We start from the raw sequence: 22,765 nt of genomic DNA on the forward strand, positions 1-22,765 counted from the left end.
TCGCTGAAGCAGCAGCAGCAGCAGCACTAGAGAGTTCATTTGTACTTCAGCATGAATGATAGAATCTTTGTTCATTTTTGTGCTTATGACCTTTGGGTAGTTTATCTTACATGTCACTGTGTCAGGATGATGTTTATCTGGTAGTTATAATTTTTATTTAAGGCTGGGGAGAGAAAGAAATAAGTAATGCCAATATTCCTTTAAATTTACACATACAGTACTCCTTCAGTGCTTTGAGGGCTCTCTACAAAGTTATGTATTTCCATAACTGAAAGATGCATCGATTTGTTGCTATTTATCTACTATATCTGTCTGCAGCAAATGATTACATACTTTGTAATTCATTTCAAAATATAACTCCTTTTAGATTATTTTGCCCAAGGCCACACAAGCAAAAGAATGACAGCATCAGGAACAGAAGTCAGCTGTTCCTCACTCCAGTTTTGTCCTCAGTCTATTAGGCTATGCTGCCTATGGCTCTGACACATCAAGTTGCTTAAGCATGTACTTAATTTTGATTTTGGTAGGACTATGTACATGCTTAAGTATCTTTCTGGGACTACTCATCTGCTTATAGTAAGGTATGCACTTAAATTCTGTGTCAAATTGAGGCCTGTAGGGATTAGCCTAAAGTTAGCTATTTTAAATATTGGGGGTATGTTTACATGGCAATAACACCTACAGCGACGCTGGATCAGCTAATTCAGGATCATGAGGTTTGGGCTGGGGGTTATATAATACTGTTGGCTGGAGCAGGAACCCTGTGTTCCCAGAGAGGGAGGAGTGTCCCAGACCTCAAGCTCCCTCCCATGCAATTTTATAGCTCCTCAGCCCAGTCTAGCAGATCTGTGCTGGCTGTGAGTGTTTTACTGCAGTATAGACATATCCTTTGACTAGCTTCATTGTACAATAAACATGCCCTGTTCTTTGAGAACAGTGAATCAAATGGAACACTGGAAGATATCCTTTATTACCTGCTAAACTATATCAGACAAAAACGTCTCACAATAAAAAATGTGCCTAATTATCCATTCAATAATCTTCATATATCCTTACTGGAGATACTGTTTTTTCCTTTTTCAGAAACATCCAAGGAAAGGCTAAAAAATAAATGGAATGCACCAAACTTAATTCAGAGTCTCAATGGAGACTGCAGATTGCAGCAAAATAATTTTTAAGTTTTACAAATGATGATGGAGAAAGCACTCTCACAAAAACGGATTGTTGTATTGCCGTTCACCGACAGGTAGTTGGAGATGGGGTTCTTCACATTATAGTACCAGCAATGTTTAAAATACAGCTGCCCTATTTATGTCTGAAGTTTCAAGCAGACATAACAAGCCCATTGGTACAGACTCGGTAAGCATTCTAAGCAGTAAAGAAGAATGCCATATAAAAGACAGAGTTCACTCATAATAACAAAAGCATGTCCTCATAATCCTTGTCCCTGACTGTTGTTCATTAAGAAGAGGCACCTTCAACTATCCTCTTTAAATAGAGTCAAGGTGCCAATAGCATCTGCACATCATTACGAAATTCCAGGTAGATGACAGGACATGCATCTTTATTAAGTGCTCTTAGAACAGTGCATTTCATTGGCTTCATTAGTATTTGGGAATGAAACGGGCTTTGGCTTAGAGGAGGAAAGACCTTGTAACAGAAGCCCAGTAACAAGGTGGTAGATTGAATATTTTAAACAATATATCAGGTCATCTTAGTTTTTCAAAAAAAATTTTAAAAAAATCTATTAATGATTACAAAAAATCAAAGATCAAATTTTCCCTTTGGTTATTCATATGCAACCCCACTGAAGTCAACTGAGGTGTACCCATCTAATTAAGAAGAAAATTTGGTTCAAGAAGCACATTTTTAAAAAGCCAGTGAGATAGACTCTCATAAACAATTGTATCATTTCATAAAACAAAACTATGATAGTTTATGCATTGTTATTTCCTAAGAAAATGTTTATCACTTTTTGAATCTTGTTGCTTTCAGACCATGGAAATTCCTGGAGAAACTGTCAAATGATTAAAATTTAAACACAATCTACTTTTCTGATAACATTGTTAGAACTATTTGTTGTTTAGCTCTTAATGTTCCTTATCCAATCTTTTTATATGCTAAATTGTTTTCCTGTAAGAAGATTAAAATAAAGTGACAGTGCAATATGCATGTAAAATAGATGACTGCATATTTGTGGTCTTTTAGAACATTGGACATTATAGGATTTTTGTTCCTTGCCTAATAGAGTTCATTAGCTGTCATGTCATCAAGTATCTTTGGAAAAAATGCTATTTAAAGACTTTAATTTTACAATTAATTCTTAAGCAGCAAGTAAGCTATAGGAAGCATTATAGTAGAAAGACAACTATGAAGTATTTTCCCAGATCTTAAACTGAATTCCAACAAATTACATTAGTAAATTAATTCAAATAATAACAGTAATTCCACTCCCATGTTATCTGCTACTGTTTTGCTACATAAAAAATATCATTTTTATTCAGACATATGTTAGTCTTGTAAGGTAGAGTTTCATGATAATTTTATGGTGTCTGTTAAGCCAGTTCCAGTAAGATCAGTGAATGATTCTAGATGTAATGTGTGATAAGTGGAATTAATTGTCACTTCTGTAATAATGGATTTCACTGTTTAACTATGACTCGGCATTTAGAAAATACATCAGTTCTATGCACATGACCTCACATGACAATATTGATTATAAGTTTGAGTCAAAGAGATTGTCCTTAAAGAGACACCTGATAAGGTTGCTCCCTCTTCAGACTATTTATGAAAACACCAGTTTATTGCATTAACAGGAGTGTCCTATGTAATACACACTAGGTAACTCTCCCACTATATTTAGGACAGTTACTCTACTGGTGAAGCCTTAGCTAGTGTACTGTGTCCAGTGCTGGGCACCATACTTTAACAAAGATGTGGGGAAATTGGGGAGAGACCTGAAGAAAACAACACAAATTATTTAAAAAGATTAAGAAAACATTATTTATGAGGAAAGATTAAAAAACTGAGCATATTTAGTTTTGAAAAAAGACTGAGGGAATAGTTTTCAGATAAGTTAAGAAATGTTATAAAGAGGAAGTTCCTCATTGTCCTCCATGTCCACTGAAGATTTTTAGCAAGAGAGCTTTTGATCAGATATTAGGAAAAACTTTCTAACCATAATGAAAGTTAAACACTAGGGGTTTTCAAGAACAAGGTTAGTGTGCACACTGTCATAATCCGTATCTAACAAATGTCACATAACATAACATTAGAAAACAAATAACTCACTCATCATTAGTATTCTTGCATAATATATATGGGATATGTGCAAAGAGTTATGACTATATGCTAGAATTGTGTTTCTTTGGCAAGCAGTGCATAGGTGCAGTATGCCTTAAGCAAAGGAATGTATAGTTGTTTGATCAGCATGGTTGCCAGGCAGAGATTATGAAGATGTATTTACATTAAAAGGTAAACAAAGCCATCATCCTACCAAGTGAGGGAGGTAGCCTCTTGCAGAGGTCTGGACCTCAAATAGTAAGCAACTGAATCAATCATGTGTGTATGATATTACTGTGTTATAAAAGATTGTCAAGTAAGGCCTTTCATAAAACCTGATATTAATCATTATAGTGATTGATATTCTGAAATGCATGTATTACTGCTATCTGAGGAATATGAATACTCACAGATAATATGCTTTAAAGTCTGTGACCAAACAAAAGGAGAAATGGGAGGAAAGGGGGTTTTCTCCCAAGAAGGAGGGAAAGCAGCTGTTTATCTGTCTCCAATATAAATAAAGCATTATGGAATCAAAATAATGGAAGCTCTGTTTACATATGAATTGCAGGGAGTGGTGGTGGGGAAGAAGTTTACAGTAATGGAAGAACACCATGAGAGCATCCAAAATCTATATAACATCTCTTTCATCTCTGATGAACTTTCTAGTCTGTTTATTTCATGCTGAAGGAGTTCCATGACTTTCCCCTGTTAGTGCATAATATTAAATAGAGCTGGTAGAAAAGATATTGCATACACTAAATTATACATAATCATAGGATACTTAGAATCATAGAATACTAGAACTGGAAAGGACCTTGAGAGATCATCGAGTCTAATCCTCTGCCCTCATAGCCAGACCAAGCACCATCTGGACCATCCCTGATAGATGTCTATCTAACCTGCTCTTAAATATCTCCAGAGATGGAGAGTCCATGACTTCCCTGAATAATTTATTCATGTTTAACCACCTTGACGGTTAGCTTTTCCTAATGTCCAACCTAAACCTTCCTTGCTGCTGTTTAAGCCCATTGCTTCTCGTCCTATCCTCAGAGGCCAACAAGAACAATTGTTCTCCCTCCTTCTTGTGACACCCTTATAGATACCTGAAAACTGCTATCATGTCCCTCTCAGTCTTCTCCTTTCCAAACTAAACAAGCCCAATTCTTTCACTCTTCCTTCAAAGCTCATGTTCTCTAGATAGTTTAATCATTCTTATTGCTCTTCTCTGGACCCTCTCCAATTTTTCCACATCTTTCTTGAATTGTGGTGTCCAGAACTGGACACAATACTCCAAATGAGAGCAGAGTAGAGCAGAAGAATGACTTCTCATGTCTTGCTCACAACACTCCTGTTAATACATCCCAGAATCACGTTTGCTTGTTTTGCAACAGTATCACGCTGTTGACGCATATTTAGCTTGTGTTCCACTTTGACCCCCTAGATCTCTTTCAGCAGTTCTCCTTCGTAGATAGTCACTTCCCATTCTGTATGTGTGAAATGGATTGTTCCTTCCAAAGTGGAGTACTTTGTATTTATCCTTATTAAACTTCATCCTATTTGTCCAGTTCACTTTGAATTCTGACCCTGTCCTCCAAAGCAGTTGCAACCCCTCCCAGCTCAGTATCTGCAAACTTAATAAGTGTACTCTCTATGCCAATATCTAAATTGTTGATGAAGATATTGAATAGAACCAGTCCCAAAACAGACCACTGCAGAACCCCACTCTTCATGCCCTTCCAGCATGTTTGTAATCCATTAATAACTACTCTCTGAGAACCATTATCCAGCCAGTTATGCACCCACCTTATAGTAGCCACATCTATGTTGTATTTGCCTAGTTTATTGATAAAATCATGTGAAACCGTATCAAATGCCTTATTAAAGCCTAGGCATATGACTTCCACCACTTCTCCCTTATTCACAAGACTTGGATGGCAATGTTAGAAAATAACGAACATTTTTATATAATTAAAATCCACTTATTGATCATTATTATATTACAGTGATAGAAATGTAGCCGTGTTAGTCTGGGGTAGTTGAAGCAAAATGCAGGACAATGTAGCACTTTAAAGACTAACAAGATGGTTTATTAGATGATGAGCTTTCGTGGGCCAGACCCACTTCCTCAGATCAAATAGTGGAAGAAAGTAGTCACAACCATATATACCAAAGGATACAATTAAAAAAAATGAACAAATATGAAAAGGACAAATCACATTGCAGAACAGAAGGGGGATGCGGGGGGGTGGGAAGGGGGAGGAAGGAAGGTAAGTGTCTGTGAATTGCTGATATTAAAGGTAGGGAGAGTGGGATGTTTGTGAGTTAATGGTATTACAGGTGATAATTGGGGAAACTGTCTTGGTAATGGGTGAGAAAGTTCAAAGTCTTGTTAAGTCCTTGGTGATAAGTGTCGAATTTTAACATGAATGACAGTTCAGAGGATTCCCTTTCAAGTGCAGATGTAAAAGGTCTTTGTAGCAGAATGCAGGTGGCTAAGTCATTTAGAGAGTGTCCTTTCTGGTTAAAGTGGCAAGAAACTGTTTTCTCTTTGTGATCTTGTCTGATATCTGTTTTGTGGGCATTAATCCTTTGGCGAAGTGTCTGAGATGTTTGTCCAATGTACATAGCAGACGGACACTTTCGGCACATGATAGCATAGATTATATTTCTGGATGCGCAGGAATATGTGTTCTTGATCTTATAACTTATAAGATAACTTATAAGATCAAGAACACATATTCCTGCGCATCCAGAAATATAATCTATGCTATCATGTGCCGAAAGTGTCCGTCTGCTATGTACATTGGACAAACATCTCAGACACTTCGCCAAAGGATTAATGCCCACAAAACAGATATCAGACAAGATCACAAAGAGAAAACAGTTTCTTGCCACTTTAACCAGAAAGGACACTCTCTAAATGACTTAGCCACCTGCATTCTGCTACAAAGACCTTTTACATCTGCACTTGAAAGGGAATCCTCTGAACTGTCATTCATGTTAAAATTCGACACTTATCACCAAGGACTTAACAAGACTTTGAACTTTCTCACCCATTACCAAGACAGTTTCCCCAATTATCACCTGTAATACCATTAACTCACAAACATCCCACTCTCCCTACCTTTAATATCAGCAATTCACAGACACTTACCTTCCTTCCTCCCCCTTCCCACCCCCCCGCATCCCCCTTCTGTTCTGCAATGTGATTTGTCCTTTTCATATTTGTTCATTTTTTTTAATTGTATCCTTTGGTATATATGGTTGTGACTACTTTCTTCCACTATTTGATCTGAGGAAGTGGGTCTGGCCCACGAAAGCTCATCATCTAATAAACCATCTTGTTAGTCTTTAAAGTGCTACATTGTCCTGCATTTTATTATATTACACAGAGTCATTTTCTGAATGCTAATTCTTTGCCAACCCAACCAGCTATTAAAAAAACAGACACTCGATAAGGCATCAGGTAATGTTTTATTTCAGAAGTTGTCAGAATCTTATTTACACACTAAGATATACAGAAACCATTTTTTTGGCAGAAAAACTGACATACTTCACATCAGTTATTAATCATCTGTAACAAGCTCACTTCTTTCCAAACTGGGGCAAAGGGGGTGGCACCTTAATATCTTGACCTTTTTCCAGCTTCTTCTCACAGTCAATCAGATAATTGACCCCATCAATGACAATCTGGACAAGCTCCACCTTATACAGGGGGAAAAAAACCCAATAATTTAGGTTACGTTGTAAAATGAGGAGAGTCCTGCCAACAGAACTAGTAACTCCAAACTTATCTGATGCTAAGTAGAGCCACAGCTACCATATGTGAGGATGTCTGTTTTGGTAGAACATTGGTTACATACTTCCCAGCATACTTAGACCATTACCCAGAAGACATATCTTTCAAAGTTTTAATGCCTCTATCCATCTACTTTTGCTAGGGTGATGCACCTTTTGCCACTCTCTAATTCAATAGAAAATGATAGCCCATCCATAGACTTTTTGATCCAGACTGTGGAAAGTAATAAAGAAGTATATCCCTTCTATAGAATGTTAAAGGATGAATCAGAAAACTTATGAGAAAGCTATTATTTTCTGTTATATATTACAGGTTTTCACGGGGCCCTTTATACAGATTTGTTGGTTTCATCCCTATCAAATTCTACAGGAGTCTTTTGTATGAGTTGTCACCTCCACTCAACCTCATAAAAACAAAAATTAAGATAAACTAAAAATAAAGGATAGACTGTAGAAGTAATGGATTTACAAAATCATTAGACTATTCTTTCAGTGTCATCAAATATTAAAGTGAGCAAAGTATCTGCTGCTGGGCTCTTATGGGTGTACGAATGAAATATCTTTCAAACTCTGAATGAGAAGGAGTGTTTCACACTTCTTATCAGCTGTTAGGATAGGACTATTCAGTCTACTTTAGAGTTATCCTTTCACACCATATTTTCAGAATGGAGTCTTGCAATTGCCAAGGGCTTGTTGGATGCTAACACAACACGTGACCAACTGCTCTTATGCACAAAAAAGCTCCCATTGATTCAAAGGAGAGTTTTGCCTTTATAGTAACTGTAATATCAAGCCTTTAATCCACATTTCTATAGGCCTGCTTCTAAACTCATATTGACTTTACACTAGGTATAATGCCATTGAATTTAGTGAAAATTACTCCCAAGTGACACTGGTGTAAGTGAGACCCAGTGTCTTACCCAAAAGCAACAGCAGATACTTCAATTCCATACAGAAATAGACAAATGCATTTATGTAATCTTTTAAAAAACTACTGTACTGAAGAATGAAAAAGAATAGACAAGGTGCTGCTGAGAGAGGAGAGTTTTATCAAACCTTGTGTTCTAGGTCCCCTGGTGATGTTAACTGTAGAGCAGATAGCAAACTATATAAGGGTATGTCGACACTACCACCCTAGTTCGAACTAGGGTGGTAATGTAAGCAACCGGAGTTGCAAATGAAGCCCTGGATTTGAATTTCCCAGGCTTCATTTGCATCTCGCCGGGCGCCGCCATTTTTAAATATCCTCTAGTGCGGACTCTGTGCCGCGCGGCTACACGCGGCACGGACTAGGTAGTTCGGACTAGGCTTCCTATTCCAAACTACCATTACTCCTCGGACAAATGCACTAGTGGACATTTAAAAATGGCGGCGTCCAGCGAGATGCAAATGAAGCCCGGGAAATTCAAATCCCGGGCTTCATTTGCAACTCCGGTTGCCTACATTACCACCCTAGTTCGAACTAGGGTGGTAGTGTAGACATACCCTCACTGTTATGGTTTGTTTGTTTTTTTAAATCTGCATGAAATGGTACATTAACAACCTTACTAAAGCCAGATAGCAAACTATATAACTAGTTACCCAGACTAAATTCCAATGCTGCTTTATTGGGACAATAATGGATTTTGAAGGGATTTGTTTTTTACTATAATGCATTTCAGTGGCTTAGCAGTTTGTTTTATTGTCTATACAGACCAGCTGCTTTGGGAAATCAGCAGTCTGATTTTGCAGCTGCCAGGATGAAAAGAATTTTGTGTTAAGTTTGCACTGACCAGTAACTGAAACAAACAAAACTCCAAACAACTTTACATTGTGCCACTAGGGATATAATTTAGTTCTGCAAACAGGTTTATCACATAATGAAATCTATTTTATTATGTACTGAAAATATATATTCTATAATAAAATATTTCTATCTTTGAGAGTATTTGTCTTGTCTTATTTAGATTGAAAGATTTTCAGAACAGAAATAGGTGTGCCCTATAAGCTTCATCTTTCAAATCCTTACAGGATTAGTCCTTACTCTCAAACAGCCTCACTGACCAGAAGAAATGTTCACATGAATAAGGAATTATAGGCTTAATCCTTATTTTTTTAAATTATGCAAATGAACAATACAATATAAACATTAATAACTTCGCAAAAAGCACACATCAAATATTGCAAAATGTTGCATAGGTCATGATGACATACTGTTTCTCAAATAATACAACATCTCTCATTGTTTTTCCACTTGTTTAAACATATATATATATATAGGGATGTTAATCATTAACCAGTGGATCCCAGACAGAGCAACCTTCATCCACAGTGGGCCTATCCCCATTAAATTGGTTAACCAGTTAAACTTAAGGTTTAATCAGTTAACTAATTAAATTGGATTTTACATCCCTAATATATACAGTATTTTGTATTCTTCTATACTTAGATCTTTTGTATTTTGATTGACAAAGTGATGCAAATACATGTGAGAAACTTTACTTTCTGTGAATCCAAGCTGATGTAAATGGTCAGAATGTAACTTCCACAGGTGGATTTGAACCTGTAATCTCTGAAGCTTAGTATAGGAGACTCTACCCTCTGAGCTAAAGACAACTAGCACCTAGCCAATTCTGTAAAGGTATCTTGTTCTTGTCTGTTGCTATGAGCCTCTTCCGCAAGAGGAAATGCAAATGGAGCACTCATTTGCATATGCCGTGATCTCATTTGCATTTCCTCCTCGGATCCCTTTTGCGGAAGATGCTTTTGTGCAAAAAAGCACTGTGTAGACGGCTTCTTTTTGTGCAAAAACCCCATTTGCACAAGAGCCATTCTTTCTTTGAGGAGAGTTTTACCAAACCCTGTGTTCTAGGGAAGAAAAGGGGTTTTTTGCGCAAAAAGGAGCCATCTACACAGCGCTTTTTTGCGCAAAAGCCTTTTGCACAAAAGGGATCTGAGGAGGAAATGCGAATGAGAGAGTGACATATGCAAATTAGTGCTTCACTTGCATTTTTCTCTTGCAGAAGAGGCTCGTAGTGTAGATGTAGCGTCAGTGTGTGGCTTACAATAGCTCCACTGAAGTCAACTGCTCCACTGAAATTAGTTGACATCCATGAGATGATGACCATTTGCATAATCTGCCTCATTGATTTTAAAACTAGAAAAACATTATTACCTCTGATCGACCCATGCGGTCTAGGTTGGAGATATCATACACATCTGCCACAGCTGCTGTGTCCACACCACCAGTGCCACGTTTCTGCAGCCTGAGATTCTCCAGAATCTTTGAAAATCTGGGATCCTAGCACAAGAGTCACTTTTGTTAGGACTGTTGATTAATCAAGGTTAACTCACACAATTAACTCAAAAAATTAATCACAGTTTAATGACACTGTTAAACAATAGAATCCCAATTTAAATATATTAAATATTTGTGGATATTTTTCTACATTCTCAAATATATTGACTTCAATTACAAAACAGAATATCAAATGTATAGTGTTTTATATTATTTTTATTACAAATATTTGCACTGTAAAAATAGTATTTTTCATTCTCCTCATTCAAGTGCTATAGTACAATGTCTATCTTGAAACTTATAAACATTGGAGTTTTTGTTACCAGTTATATACATACGTATGGTAAGTGCTACCCAGCAGGAGGCCACACCACAAGCCGCAACCCTTCTCTATAGACAGCACCCCATGCCCATTCCTGCACTTTGAGTCCCCTCCCAGAGCCAGCATCCATACCCCTCCTATCCCCCGCTCTCTGTCCTGAACCCCAAACCTTGCCCCAGCCTGGTAAAAGTAAGTCAGAGTGGGGGACAGCAAGCAATGCCGGTGAGGGGGGAAGGAAGGATGGAGTGGATAGAGTTTTGGGTAAGGGGTGGGGCCTTGAGTTGCCCTTGAATTTAGAAAGTGATCTTGGGCATAAAAAGTTTGGAGACCACTACTCTAAGTTTTACATTGTTTTATTTCTCAATGCAGTTTTTTGTACACAAGTCTACAGATGTAAGGTCAGCTTTCATGATAAAGAGATCCTGCTACAGTACTTGCAATGGGGGAATGGAAAAAATATTACTTTTGTTTTGTTATGATGCAAATATTTGCAATAAAAATAAATATAAAGTGAGCACTATATACTTTATATTCTGTGCTGTAATTTAAATCAATATTTTTAATAAGGTAAAAACCATTTTTAAAAATGTTAATAAATTGTATTTTTTGAATTGCTTGACAGCCCCAATTTTTGTATTTCCACACTTTTTAGATATACTGGTATTAAATACTGTATTGATTACTGCTAATACTGTTATCAGTTACTTCAATAGTTTCTTCAGAAAGACTGGTAGGGATGGATATTTTCTAGGATATCCCCAGCTGACCCCAGGTTCCACTGCTGCACTGAGCCCAGAATCAGCTGGGGAGTCCCCAGCTGACCCCAGGCTCCAGGCTGCCCTTTTAAAATGCCACCTCTCCATGTTTCAAAGGGGCAGTGGAGCCCGGGGTCAGCTGGGGACTCCCTAACTGATCCCAGACTCTGCACAGCAGTTCCCCAGAACCCAGGGTCAACTGGGGACATGCAGAAGCAGAGTTTTTAAGGGGCAGCCACCCCACAGCTGATCCCTGACTCAGCTGTGAGGTGGCTGGCCCTTTGAAACACTTCCTCTGCACGTTTCAAAGGGGCAGTGGAGTCCAGGGTCAGCTGGGGACTGCCCAGCTAATCCTGGGCTCCCTGTTGCACTGCCCCTTTGAAGTACTGCAGTGGCATTTCAAAGGGGGCAGCACAGCATTAACGCCTGTGATTAACACGTTAAAAAATTTAATCCTGGATTGCGTTAATCTCAGGTGCTAACGCATGTCAATTGACAGCTCTAATATTTTGCTATGCCTTAGGTATATTGGCTGCCTGATTGGCTGGTGGGTGAAAAGTTTCATTCACATAACAAATACATTAATTTGATGGGTTACATATGCATAATTCGTCACAGAATATCCCTGGGGCCCCATAGTTACACTAATAATTCATCAACACCATGAACTGTCCTTTTTCATTTGTTCCTTTCTCAGTTAGATAAAGAGCTGATTTACATCACAGCCCTTTTAATGGCTTACATACCTTGCTGAGTTTTGGAAGTTTAACATGGACCCCTGCACGTAATCCTGTTCCCAGGTTGGAAGGACAGGTCAGAACATATCCTAAGCGTTCATTCCACATGAACTCCCAGCCCCGTTCTTTAATTAACTTTTCAACCTGCAAGTTTAAAAAAAATAAAATAAAATAAAAGGAAAACTGCTGCATGCAAATGTCTCATCTTGTGACAATGTTGCTGAAATACTTACTGCCTTTCATGAATTTGAATATTAAACCTATATTTTCCAATTTATGCTCTTAGTTATACCCACAAAAATCCACTTATGGATTCTTCTCCAATGGAGTTAAACAGGTGTAAGTAGGGCAGAATTTGGCCTATTAGGTATATAAAACACATACAGTTATGTGTAAATGAACCCAAGGACAGCCTTAGGACTTTGGGGCCCTATGTAACATTATTAAACTGGTGCCCCTATGCCAAAATGGCAGCTGGGGGGGGGGCAATATTTTAGAGATGTGGTTTTTATAATCTTCAGCAACATGCTAATGAAATATTTTTAAAGAAAATTTTAAACTAAGGTCCTCTTCAACAAAATTCAGAAACGGAAAGTATATACTTGGGGGGGGGGGGGTCAGCAAATGCTTGGTAAATGGCTTTATTACCACTGGAATGGCTCTTTCACAGGTTAAGTGTTCTGCTAATAGGTCTGGCAGGCTTTTTCACTTTTAATTTAATTAGATCCCCTCGGGAGGAAGCAGAACTACAGAATAGTGCCACGAAGAGGTGGATAGACATTAAGATCCTGTGGTGGCCCAAATTTTCGAATACCCTATGCAGCTGCATTTTCTGTATATGGGTAAGGAGGGCCGTAAATGAACCTATGATTGAGATATACATTTTTTCATGTATCCAGTACCTTTCATCTAATATCCTCAGTGAACTTTTAAACATTTTCCTATCACATACACAGTGTTGTTATTTCATCTGATTTTATTGCGGTTCTTGTGATGTTTGATATTTTTCTTAAAGCCTAAGTGATGCAGTCAGGTAGCTTAACTTTCATTTGAAATCAAAGTAAGTTTCTAGCTTTTGTGAGTTGTAAGCACCAGCGAGCAAAGGAAAGGACCCCAAATTTATTAGTTTTTAAAAAATCATGATTTTCATGGCCTGACACTTGAATGTTGAATCCTTGAGTCAGTGGGACAATACTGCTAATACTAATGCAAATCATGGGTAATTCCATTGAATCAGTGCAGTTCCAGTGTAAATCAGATGTGAGAGGAGAATCAGGCGCATTAATTATTCAAGGTTCACTAACCCCTTGGAAGATAAGTATCCCTGTTTTGTAGATGAGTTTACTGACATACAGAATGGTAAAAGGACTTCCCCAAAAAGTCACATAGGGAGTCTGTGATAACACCAGGACTGCTGGTAAGAGATGTGACTTGATTTCCTGGCTCCAGTCATATGCCATGTGTCAGAGTTACAAAACATTCATACCCGTGTTAAATGACAGATTAGTAACCACTGACTTTAGGAGTTCCAACAAGGGTGCATCTACACTGCACCCTCAACTTGAAATGAGCTACACAAATTGCATTGCTTACTCCAAGTAAATTTCGAAATAGATTATTTTGTAATTTTGTGCTGTCTACACAGCACCAAATTTTGAAATAAACTGCTATTCCAAAACATCTCTTAATCCTTGTGCAACGACCTTTACAGGGACGTCAGAATAGTGAGCCTGTTATATTTTGAAATAACAGGGTTGCTTAAAAGATGCAGAAGTATCCCAAACTAGCACAATTGTCTAGACATACCCTTAGAGCAGTGCTACTCAACATGTGGCCCGTGGCCCGTTTGTTTGTGGCCCGTGGTGCAGTTTGGGTTTAGACGGGGCTCAACGTGTGGCCCACGGGTGGGAGCCCAAACAAAAAAGTAGTCAATATATTGGTCTCCTGTTGATATGTGTTTTAGTAGTTAAATTCCTAGACTGTCATTGCTTTGTGCTGCTCAGGCAGTAAGAATGGGCTACATCAGTGACCAGATTCAGTCTTAGCTGGCTTGCCTTGTGTTATAGCCTTCACAATATTGTAATGTAGATATTTTTTCTTCATATTTATATGTATTTGAAAAAAAAAACGCCTAAATAGATGGATGAAGCCTTAGACCAGTGCCTATGGTTGTAACTTTTGAAGTTAAAAAGACTTTTCTGATTTAAAAATCATTTATTTTTATTTGTAATTGTAAACCAACACATATTATCTTTCCTTTTATCAGAATTTAAAATAATTTTTAAAATCTAATCTATTTTTCACTATTTTGGCTGTTTGTTCTTCTTTATGTATTTCTCTCATCAAATGAATGGAATCAGTTGCTCTTTTCTAATAATAAATTTCATTTTCAGGCACAGTGCTACAGATTGGGCGGAAACACTCCAAGACGATGCATATTTGTTTATAAATAACTATTGCCATTGCAATTAGAAAAAGAGTCTGAAAATTTTCAGTTGGTTTTTGACTTTTTAAAACTTCTGGCACAGTTTGGGTGTGATGGTCCCAGCATTTTAGCTAACAATGTGACAATGCTGTGTCTTTACTTTCTTGTTACTGTTGCTTTTCAACTAGGGTATAATTTGTATCGAGATTTCCATTTTGTTGCTAAAAATAATGAAAAGGAATTCAGTTTTAACCATATGAAGGAGTGGTGATGCTACTTGCTAACAAACAAGAATAATAAAAATTAATTCAAACTGGCTGAGTTGTTACCTCTTTTAAACCACGGCAAAATCTTTCAAACACCCTTTTCATATTACCACTTTTTTCCATGGAAATCACTCTGGTATGGTCTTCTTCATTAATCCAGATAAGAAATGTTTTGTCATGGTTATGCCTATTTGAGAGGGGGGGAAAATGGTGTTTTAAAAAAAAATGGGATAAGGCTTCAGAAATAATTCTCATCATTCTCACTTTAATTTCAGTTCCTTCCTTTCCTACCTCTTAATCATTCATGATTGAGCACAAGACAAGTACTGCAAGATAATATTAGAGTGACAGGGTTGCAAATAAGACATATCAAGGCCTTTGTCTATTTCATTCCCCTAGCCAACAGTAACATAATTCTTCAGGTTCCTTAGGTCACAATGACAACAGTACTCTTTGCTAATTGCATTGATATTGTATTGATGCTGCACTAGAAAGTACACTTTGTCTTCTAACAAGAACAGATCAGGAGGAACACACAGCTAGGGGAACTAGGAGCTGCAGAAGCAGAGTTCTGCATCTTCAGTCATTGGGAAAATTATTTGCTGATTTTAGAGCAAGTGAGAAAATCTAATGTTTACTGTCTGCCTGGGGCCTGGCAACCTGTCCCAATTTAACTGTATTCTTGTCTAAATCAAATCCTAGTTCCTTTTCTATCACTTGGTAATATAGGACTGGCACATAAATCAAATTATATGTTGGGAGAAGGCAGCTAAATGTTGCTTCAAGACCATGCATTAATTAAAGATGCTGATTTGTCTTTCAAGATAAAGAGCTTGGAGACAAGGCAACCATTTTTGCTTCAAACTGATTAGTCATGGCCATGCTTTTAAAGTGACAAGTAGGAACTGGGATTACTTTTGTTTGCTTTTCTCCATTTTCTCTGGCTTTGGATTAGTCTTCCTGAATCAGATAAATCATGACCAATAGGCCGAGACTTGTTTATACAAACAGTAAGAATAATACGTTAGGGCTGTGTCTAGACTGGTCAGTTTTTCTGGAAAATCAGCCGCTTTTCCAGAAAAACTTGCCAGCTGTCTACACTGGCCACTTGAATTTCTGCAAAAGCACTGACTTCCTACTGTCTGAAATCAGTGCTTCTTGCGGAAATACTATTCTGCTCCAATTCAGGCAAAAGTCGCTTTTGTGCAAAAGGGCCAGTGTAGACAGCTCAGATTTGTTTTCCGCAAAAAAGCCCTGATCGCAAAAATGGCGATCGGGGCTTTTTTTGCGGAAAAGCACGTCTAGATTGGCACGGACGCTTTTCTGAAAAAGTGCTTTTGCAGAAAAGCGTCCGTGCCAATCTAGTCGCTCTGTTCCAAAAATGCTTTTAATGGAAAACTTTTCCATTAAAAGCATTTCCAGAAAATCATGCCAATCTATACGCAGCCTAGAAGAAAAGCACAGTAGGTGTATGATTTAAAGCTCAGAGAGGGCTTGACTTTCAGTCCGGCTTTAGATGGGCCTCCTTTTTTGTACTTGAAATTTCCTGATGCAAATAATTGCAAGTCATTAATCATGGGTGAAATTAAATTTACTTAAGTTTAGCCATCACAATCTGGCATTCAGCCAAGTACCTGTTTAGCCATCACAATCTGGCATTCAGAATGGGATTTTCAAAAGGGATTGGTTCTGATCTAACTCAGCTCCCACTGAATCGAGTGGGAGTTGTATTGTTGACCATAAGGAGAGCAGAGAAGCCAACGTTGAGTACTTTTGAAAATCTCACCTAAGTGAAATCCTGACACCACTGAAGTCAATGAGAGTTTTGCCATTGACTTCACTGCGGCCAAGATTTCATCTCTCAGCTAAATTATCCTAACACATAATTTTGCCTACAATTATTTGTATCTACAAATTGTGATACTATAAGTGTGTGTCTAAACTACATGGCTCCATTGATGGAGCCATGTAGATTAGGCTGATCGGCAAAGGGAAATGAAGCCACGATTTAAATAATCGCTGCTTAATTTAAATTTACATGGCTGCCGCCGAGAAACAGCTGATCAGTTGTTTGTCGGCTCAGCGCGCTCGTCTGGATGCTCCCGTGCCGACCTGAAAGCCCTTTAACGACCTCCCCGTTATGCCTCGTAGGATGAGGTTTACCGGGGAGGTCGATAAAGGGTTTTCATGTCAGCAGGGGAGCGTCCAGACTAGCGCGCTGAGCCAACAAACAGCTTATCAGCTGTTTGTCGGCTCAGCACGGCAGCCATATAAATTTAAATGAAGCCGCGATTATTTAAATCGCGGCTTCATTTCCCTTTGCTGAACAAATAAATCTACATGGCTCCGTTGACGGAGCCATGTAGTTTAGACGTACCCTAAGAGACCAAGTTTCATCATTTTGGCTTATAGTGTCATTTTCCAGTTACAGCAAGGTATATTTCACATGCAATATAAATTATTTTTCATGTGCAAACACAAATCTGGTTTATTTAAGTGATGCATTGGGGCTACATGCATTATTTGCACATGTTCTATTCCATTCATAAAATCCACGCACCAATTCATTATCTATATGATTTTTTTAGTAAAATCTGTTGAATAGTAAGAGCCTGATCCAGAACCCACAGAAATTGAAGACTCGCATGCAAATCAGATGGGCTTTAGACCAACTTCCCCAGTCTGTCTGAAGTTAGTTGGTCTACTCATAGTAAATGCTGAAGATGGTGTCAAATATCATCTAATCTGTGCAAAAATTTACAAAAACTTTTGCAGTGGATCAGTATATGGAAAGATTTGCCTTACAGCTCATGTATTACATCTTCCAACAAAGCCCAAGAATTATGGGCATTGGTGTGTTCATTAAGTAGTAAAACATGTAATGATATAACATAGAAATCTAATCCTACTTCAATTTATTTTGAATATGAAAGAATTCTTAATAGCTGCTCTGATAAAAACATAACTTTGCATCATCTATAAAATGAGAAAAGATGCAATGTCAGTGTGACATACTATTGACTTGCAATCGCTCAGTCTTGCTTTTTAGACTACACTCAGATCCACTGATTTTATGGCAATTGTCTGGCCCTTTCTTGTGCTGAATTTTCTCTATATATATGTAAAAAAAACCTTTTCCTGCGGGACAACAGAGTGACATCATCACCTCACTCTGTGACCCGCAGCCCCTCCCCACTCAGCCACCCAGCCTCCTCCCTTCTTCCTCCCTGCTGAACGCAATCTGCACTGCCCCGGCCCATCTCCGCAGGCTGGAGGGGGGCCAAAAGGCCCAGGCTGGCTGTGGGGGAGGAGTGGGGGTGACAGGCTGAGGGTGTAGGGGTAGCAAGAGGCCTGGGCTGAGTGTGGGGGGAGTCAAGAGGCCCAGGCTGGCTGCTGGGGGAGAGAGGAGAGGACAGAGGCCTGGGCTCCACTCCCCAGTGTCTGGGGAAAGGAATGTGAGAAGCCAGGGCTGGTGTGGCACTCCTTCCTCAATGGCTGTGGGGAGAGCCGGGCCTGCCTACCCCCATAGAGGGCGAGTGCAGTGAGCAGGGGGCACAGCCCCCTAGTTATTTATAATGAAAACAGAAATTACAGGACTAAAACAACAATCTTATTTGCATTTCCTTGCATTGTTGCTGATAATGATGATTGTTGGATTAATGGAATGGCTTGTTCATTATATTTTTATCAATTTCTATTGTTTCTTGAAAAATTAATAAAGAAAATATTTTAATAAATTAGCTAAGCATGCAGTCAGAAGACAGCTGCAGTCTCAGAACAAGCAAGGAGAGAGCTGTAATAAAATCACTTGCACACGATACGAACTTCCACACTTCACATGCCATACCAGATTCCTCTGGCATCAGGCCAGTCACGTGCCATCCCAGCACATGTTAGCAAAGGAGACACTGGCTTATCAAAGAGGAAGTGGTCCTGAAAGCCAAAATATGAGGGGGGAGAGAGAGAGAGAGAGAGAGAACAAACTGAATTCAGGGAAGTAATGTGATTCTGTACATTCATCACTGCGAAGAATATCACTGTAATATAATAGTTGCATAAAGCTGAAGTTTCTTGGATGCAGATTGAAAGCACTTTGCTCATGTGTGTTTCTGGGGATGGAGGCTTGGTTGCTACCAGTTCTCACTGCTGCTAATGTTTGGCTGGGTGTGATAAGGGAGAATTGTCCAGCTATGCTGAAAGAAGGACAGGAGACAATGGCTATGGTTTAATTAGACTACAACATTTTTCTTAAATGTCTGGGAGTATCTGGCAGATAAAAATGCACCATACAGCTAGTTTCATAATAATTTCAACATATAATAATGTCAATATATCAGCCCTCCACTTTATCCATCCTACTCCCCACTGGTGTTCCCTGTAAGCTCAGGAGAAATTCAAATGCTGCCACAGTTAGATTTTTGTTTCTACTTGTGGTGCACATTCACACATGCCTCGGTACACATAGAATTATTCTGCACATGGATGGAAAAAATTTACACATAGATGGAAAAGATTAGATGTGATAAGGATCCCACTCAACCTGCTGCCGGGATCTCATCAAATGAGGGGTAAGGTGGGCTGTAATATGGGGAAGGAAGTTGGCTCCCTCCTTTACCAGTCATAGGAAGCATGAAGCCCCAGCTGACTCTCCTTTAATGAATATCTCCATTAAATCCTTATCAGTCTATTTTATCTGATCACTACCCCTTACTTACAGAGTACCTGTCCCACATTTACATGATGAGTTGCAACATCATAGCCTAACTTCTGTTTCATGTTCACCCAACTAAGCACCCCCAAGCCCATTGAGGGAAAGTGAAAAAAACCCGCTTTGCCTTGGCCAATCTAGCAGAGAGAGAAAAATTCCATCCCAGGCTCCTGAGAAAGGAGTGACTAGCACTATGCCTATAGTGGATCTTGACAAAACCTAGTATTTCTCACTTCCATGATTGGTGCTACTGTGCCTGGTCCAGGTAAAAGAGGGCTTTTCCTGCACCAGAATGGGCCTACATTGTCCCTCTGCCCCTTCGGGTCTCCTGCAGGGGATGTGTGTGTGGGGGGAAGGTAGCTTCTGCAAGCTGATCTAATCTGCAGCAGGTCACTCCTTAGCTAGCCCTTAAAAGAGCACACACCTTCTTCCAACAAGCCAGTCAATGGCCCCTACTGTTAAATGTGCGTTCAGTCTCCTCAGAATGTACGGTAGGTACTACCACAAGAAGTAGGAAGGACATCCCACAGGAAGTTAGAATCATAGAACCGCAAGAGTCATCTAGTGTAACCTCCTGCCAAGATGTCAGATGATGACCAAACACTATAGCTGTCTTCACTGACAAGAGCTACTTGTGGCACCACACATACCAGTCCCAATGTGTCTCCAGAGGCAACATCCAGGGCACCAATCATTGCTGGTGCCATCAGAGCAAAAACCAGTGTGGTGTATCTGTCTGACCTGAATAAGAGCTATTCAGGAGCAATGGCTGGGCACTGCAAGGTGGGGGTGCTGCAAAGAGGCACTGATACTTTTCCTGCTTCCCTCCAATCTTCATCCATGCTTTGGCAGATGTCATGGCCACAAAAAATATCTGTTGCTGGCCACACAATTTGCTAACCATCCAAGACAGATGGCCATCCAGTTTCTACAACTTCCCAAAGCAGACTGTTCCATTGTCCTATGGTTCTTACAGTTAGAAAGCTTTTTCTGAGATTTAATCCCAGTCTGCTATGTAGGAGTATGAACCCATTGCCTACTGTCCTGCCCTCTAACAAAAGCAAACAACTTTTCTCCATCTTTTATTTTAATGGCAGCCTTTCAAGTATCTGAAGGCTGCTATCATGTCCTCTCGCCCACCCATTACCACCCCCTTTCCAAACTAAACATACACAGCACCTTCAGCCTTTGATCATCTTTGTTGCTCACCTCTGGATCCTTCCCATTCTCCATATTCCTTCTATGCATTCAGGGCCAGATTAGACCTTTAGAGGCCCTAAACACTGAAAAGATTATGGTTGCCCCCTCATATGTAAGTCAAAATAAAAACGATACCGTAAAATCTCTCTCTCTTTTTTTATTTTTTTTGTGTGTGCCCCTGCTTCGCTGGTGCCCTAAGCATGTGCTTAGTCTGCCTATTGGGTATCCAGCACTGTATGCATTGGTGACCAAAATTGGACACAGTACTCTAGCCGAGCCCTAACCAGCACTGTTAATTTACATTACTGCAAACCACAATGTACAGAGAAATTTCAGATTGGGACTGAAGGGCAGCAAAATGTCTAGTGCTAACCCTGCAAATAAGGTATCTTGTGCATATAGTTTTAGAAATTTCTTCTGAGTAGGATATCATGGGAGAAATTAAAATAGTGTGTAGCTTGATACCTTTCGGTACCACCAACTCATTCTTTTTCTCAAAGGACGATTCTATTTCTGCTTGAATACCCATAGCATTAGGCAGTTTGGGTACATCTACACAGCACTCTAAAATCAAAATAAGATACGTAATTTGTGCTAGGAAAATTGCATATCTTATTTCAAAACTATTTCGAAATAGTGAATTATTTTGAAATTTGGTGCTGTGTAGACGTGCCAAATTTAAAAATAAGCTATTTCAAGCCATCCCTTATCCCTTGTGCAAACGAGGTTTACTGGGATGGTAAATAGCACGCCCGTTATTTCAAAAAATATTTCAAAATAATGGTCGGTTTGTGTAGACATAGGGTAGCTATTTGGGATACCTCTGGTATCCCAACATAGATGTGCAGTGTAGACGTACCCTTTGTGATTTATCAGGCTGAAAGACCTAATCTCATTCAACTGATTCTACTCCGTGAACTGTCCCCCCTCCCCATTTTATAAGCAAATAAGCAAATGATTATTCACATTTGTGCTGGAAAGTTATGAACAAGAGAGTGCATTTAGCTCTCAGAGCCTCAATGACCATTGTGTCTATTTGTTATTTTTAAATGACTTATCTACGGTCTGATGCGGGGCTAGGGGTGGGAGGCAGGGAAGGATGTCCAGTATAAATAAAATAATGTAGACAGGACAATAAGCTTTACTCTTTTCTCCACTGAACTAAAAGTGAACCCAGGAATATACAGGGATCCATCTGTTCATGTTACATTGCAGGAGCGGGGCCTTAATACAGTCATTTCTTGATCATACACATTACATGAATGATGAAACTGCATTTCCATTAGACCAGAACACAATCACACCTCTGCTTCTGTTGTGTTTTCCCTTTCTCTTTCCTAATGTGACCCATATCCAGTTCCAGTTTCTCTTGTAGGTACCAGCAGACAGATGGAACTAGCTTGAATCCGTTATGGATGAAATGCTTTTCTCTACTGTCTCATTCCCTTCTATGCTTAAGTTAGCAGAACAACTGATCCTTCCCCAGGGAGCTACTGAACAGAAGAAATCAGTTTTAGCTTGCAGCTAGGGAGAACTGAGTGGATATTAGCAAAAACGTCCCAAATCTATGTTTGAGCACTGGAACAGGTTACTTAGGGAGGTTGAGGAGCTTCAGGGGTAGCCGAGTGTAGCCAGGCAGCCCCCCCATCTCAAACAATCTTGCTTGCCCTCTGAGATGTCTGTATACAGAGCAGAGAAGGAACAATAAGAAGATCAGCATAGCCATTAAGCTTTGATCTGCTTTGACCAGGATATGCAAGTTTCTGACTCTGAGTAACGATTAAGGAAATAAGCTAAGCTCGAGGCTGCAAGAAGTGTCAGGCTGGCACCTATGATGATTCGAACACACACAGTCCCTGGGAGAGGAATTTCCCACTGAGAAAACAATGTCCCGTACTTCCAATTTAATCATCTCAATTCTCTCTTACAAGTGTAAATTAAGTTCACAACTCCCTTGTAAGAACTGGTCTCACAGCAGACAGACCAGCATCA

The 22,765-nt window shown here is 39.2% G+C and overlaps 1 protein-coding gene across 2 annotated transcripts in view; it reads right to left on the minus strand.

Moving 5' to 3' along the window:
• Positions 1–6,741: 6,741 nt before the first annotated feature.
• The window catches only part of CKMT2 (creatine kinase, mitochondrial 2), a 46,381-nt gene continuing 30,357 nt past the window's right edge, over positions 6,742–22,765 (minus strand). For both annotated transcript variants that reach the window (XM_075932209.1, XM_075932210.1), the window contains 5 exons: positions 18,713–18,798; positions 14,929–15,052; positions 12,184–12,318; positions 10,238–10,363; positions 6,742–6,990 (listed from right to left, as the gene is read on the minus strand). In XM_075932209.1, coding sequence (XP_075788324.1) covers positions 6,871–6,990; positions 10,238–10,363; positions 12,184–12,318; positions 14,929–15,052; positions 18,713–18,798 — 591 coding nt within the window. In that variant the 3' untranslated portion in view covers positions 6,742–6,870. The remainder of the gene's footprint in view (positions 6,991–10,237; positions 10,364–12,183; positions 12,319–14,928; positions 15,053–18,712; positions 18,799–22,765) is intronic.

Source organism: Pelodiscus sinensis, chromosome 6 (assembly GCF_049634645.1).
Source record: "Pelodiscus sinensis isolate JC-2024 chromosome 6, ASM4963464v1, whole genome shotgun sequence".
Lineage (NCBI taxonomy): Eukaryota > Metazoa > Chordata > Testudines > Trionychidae > Pelodiscus > Pelodiscus sinensis.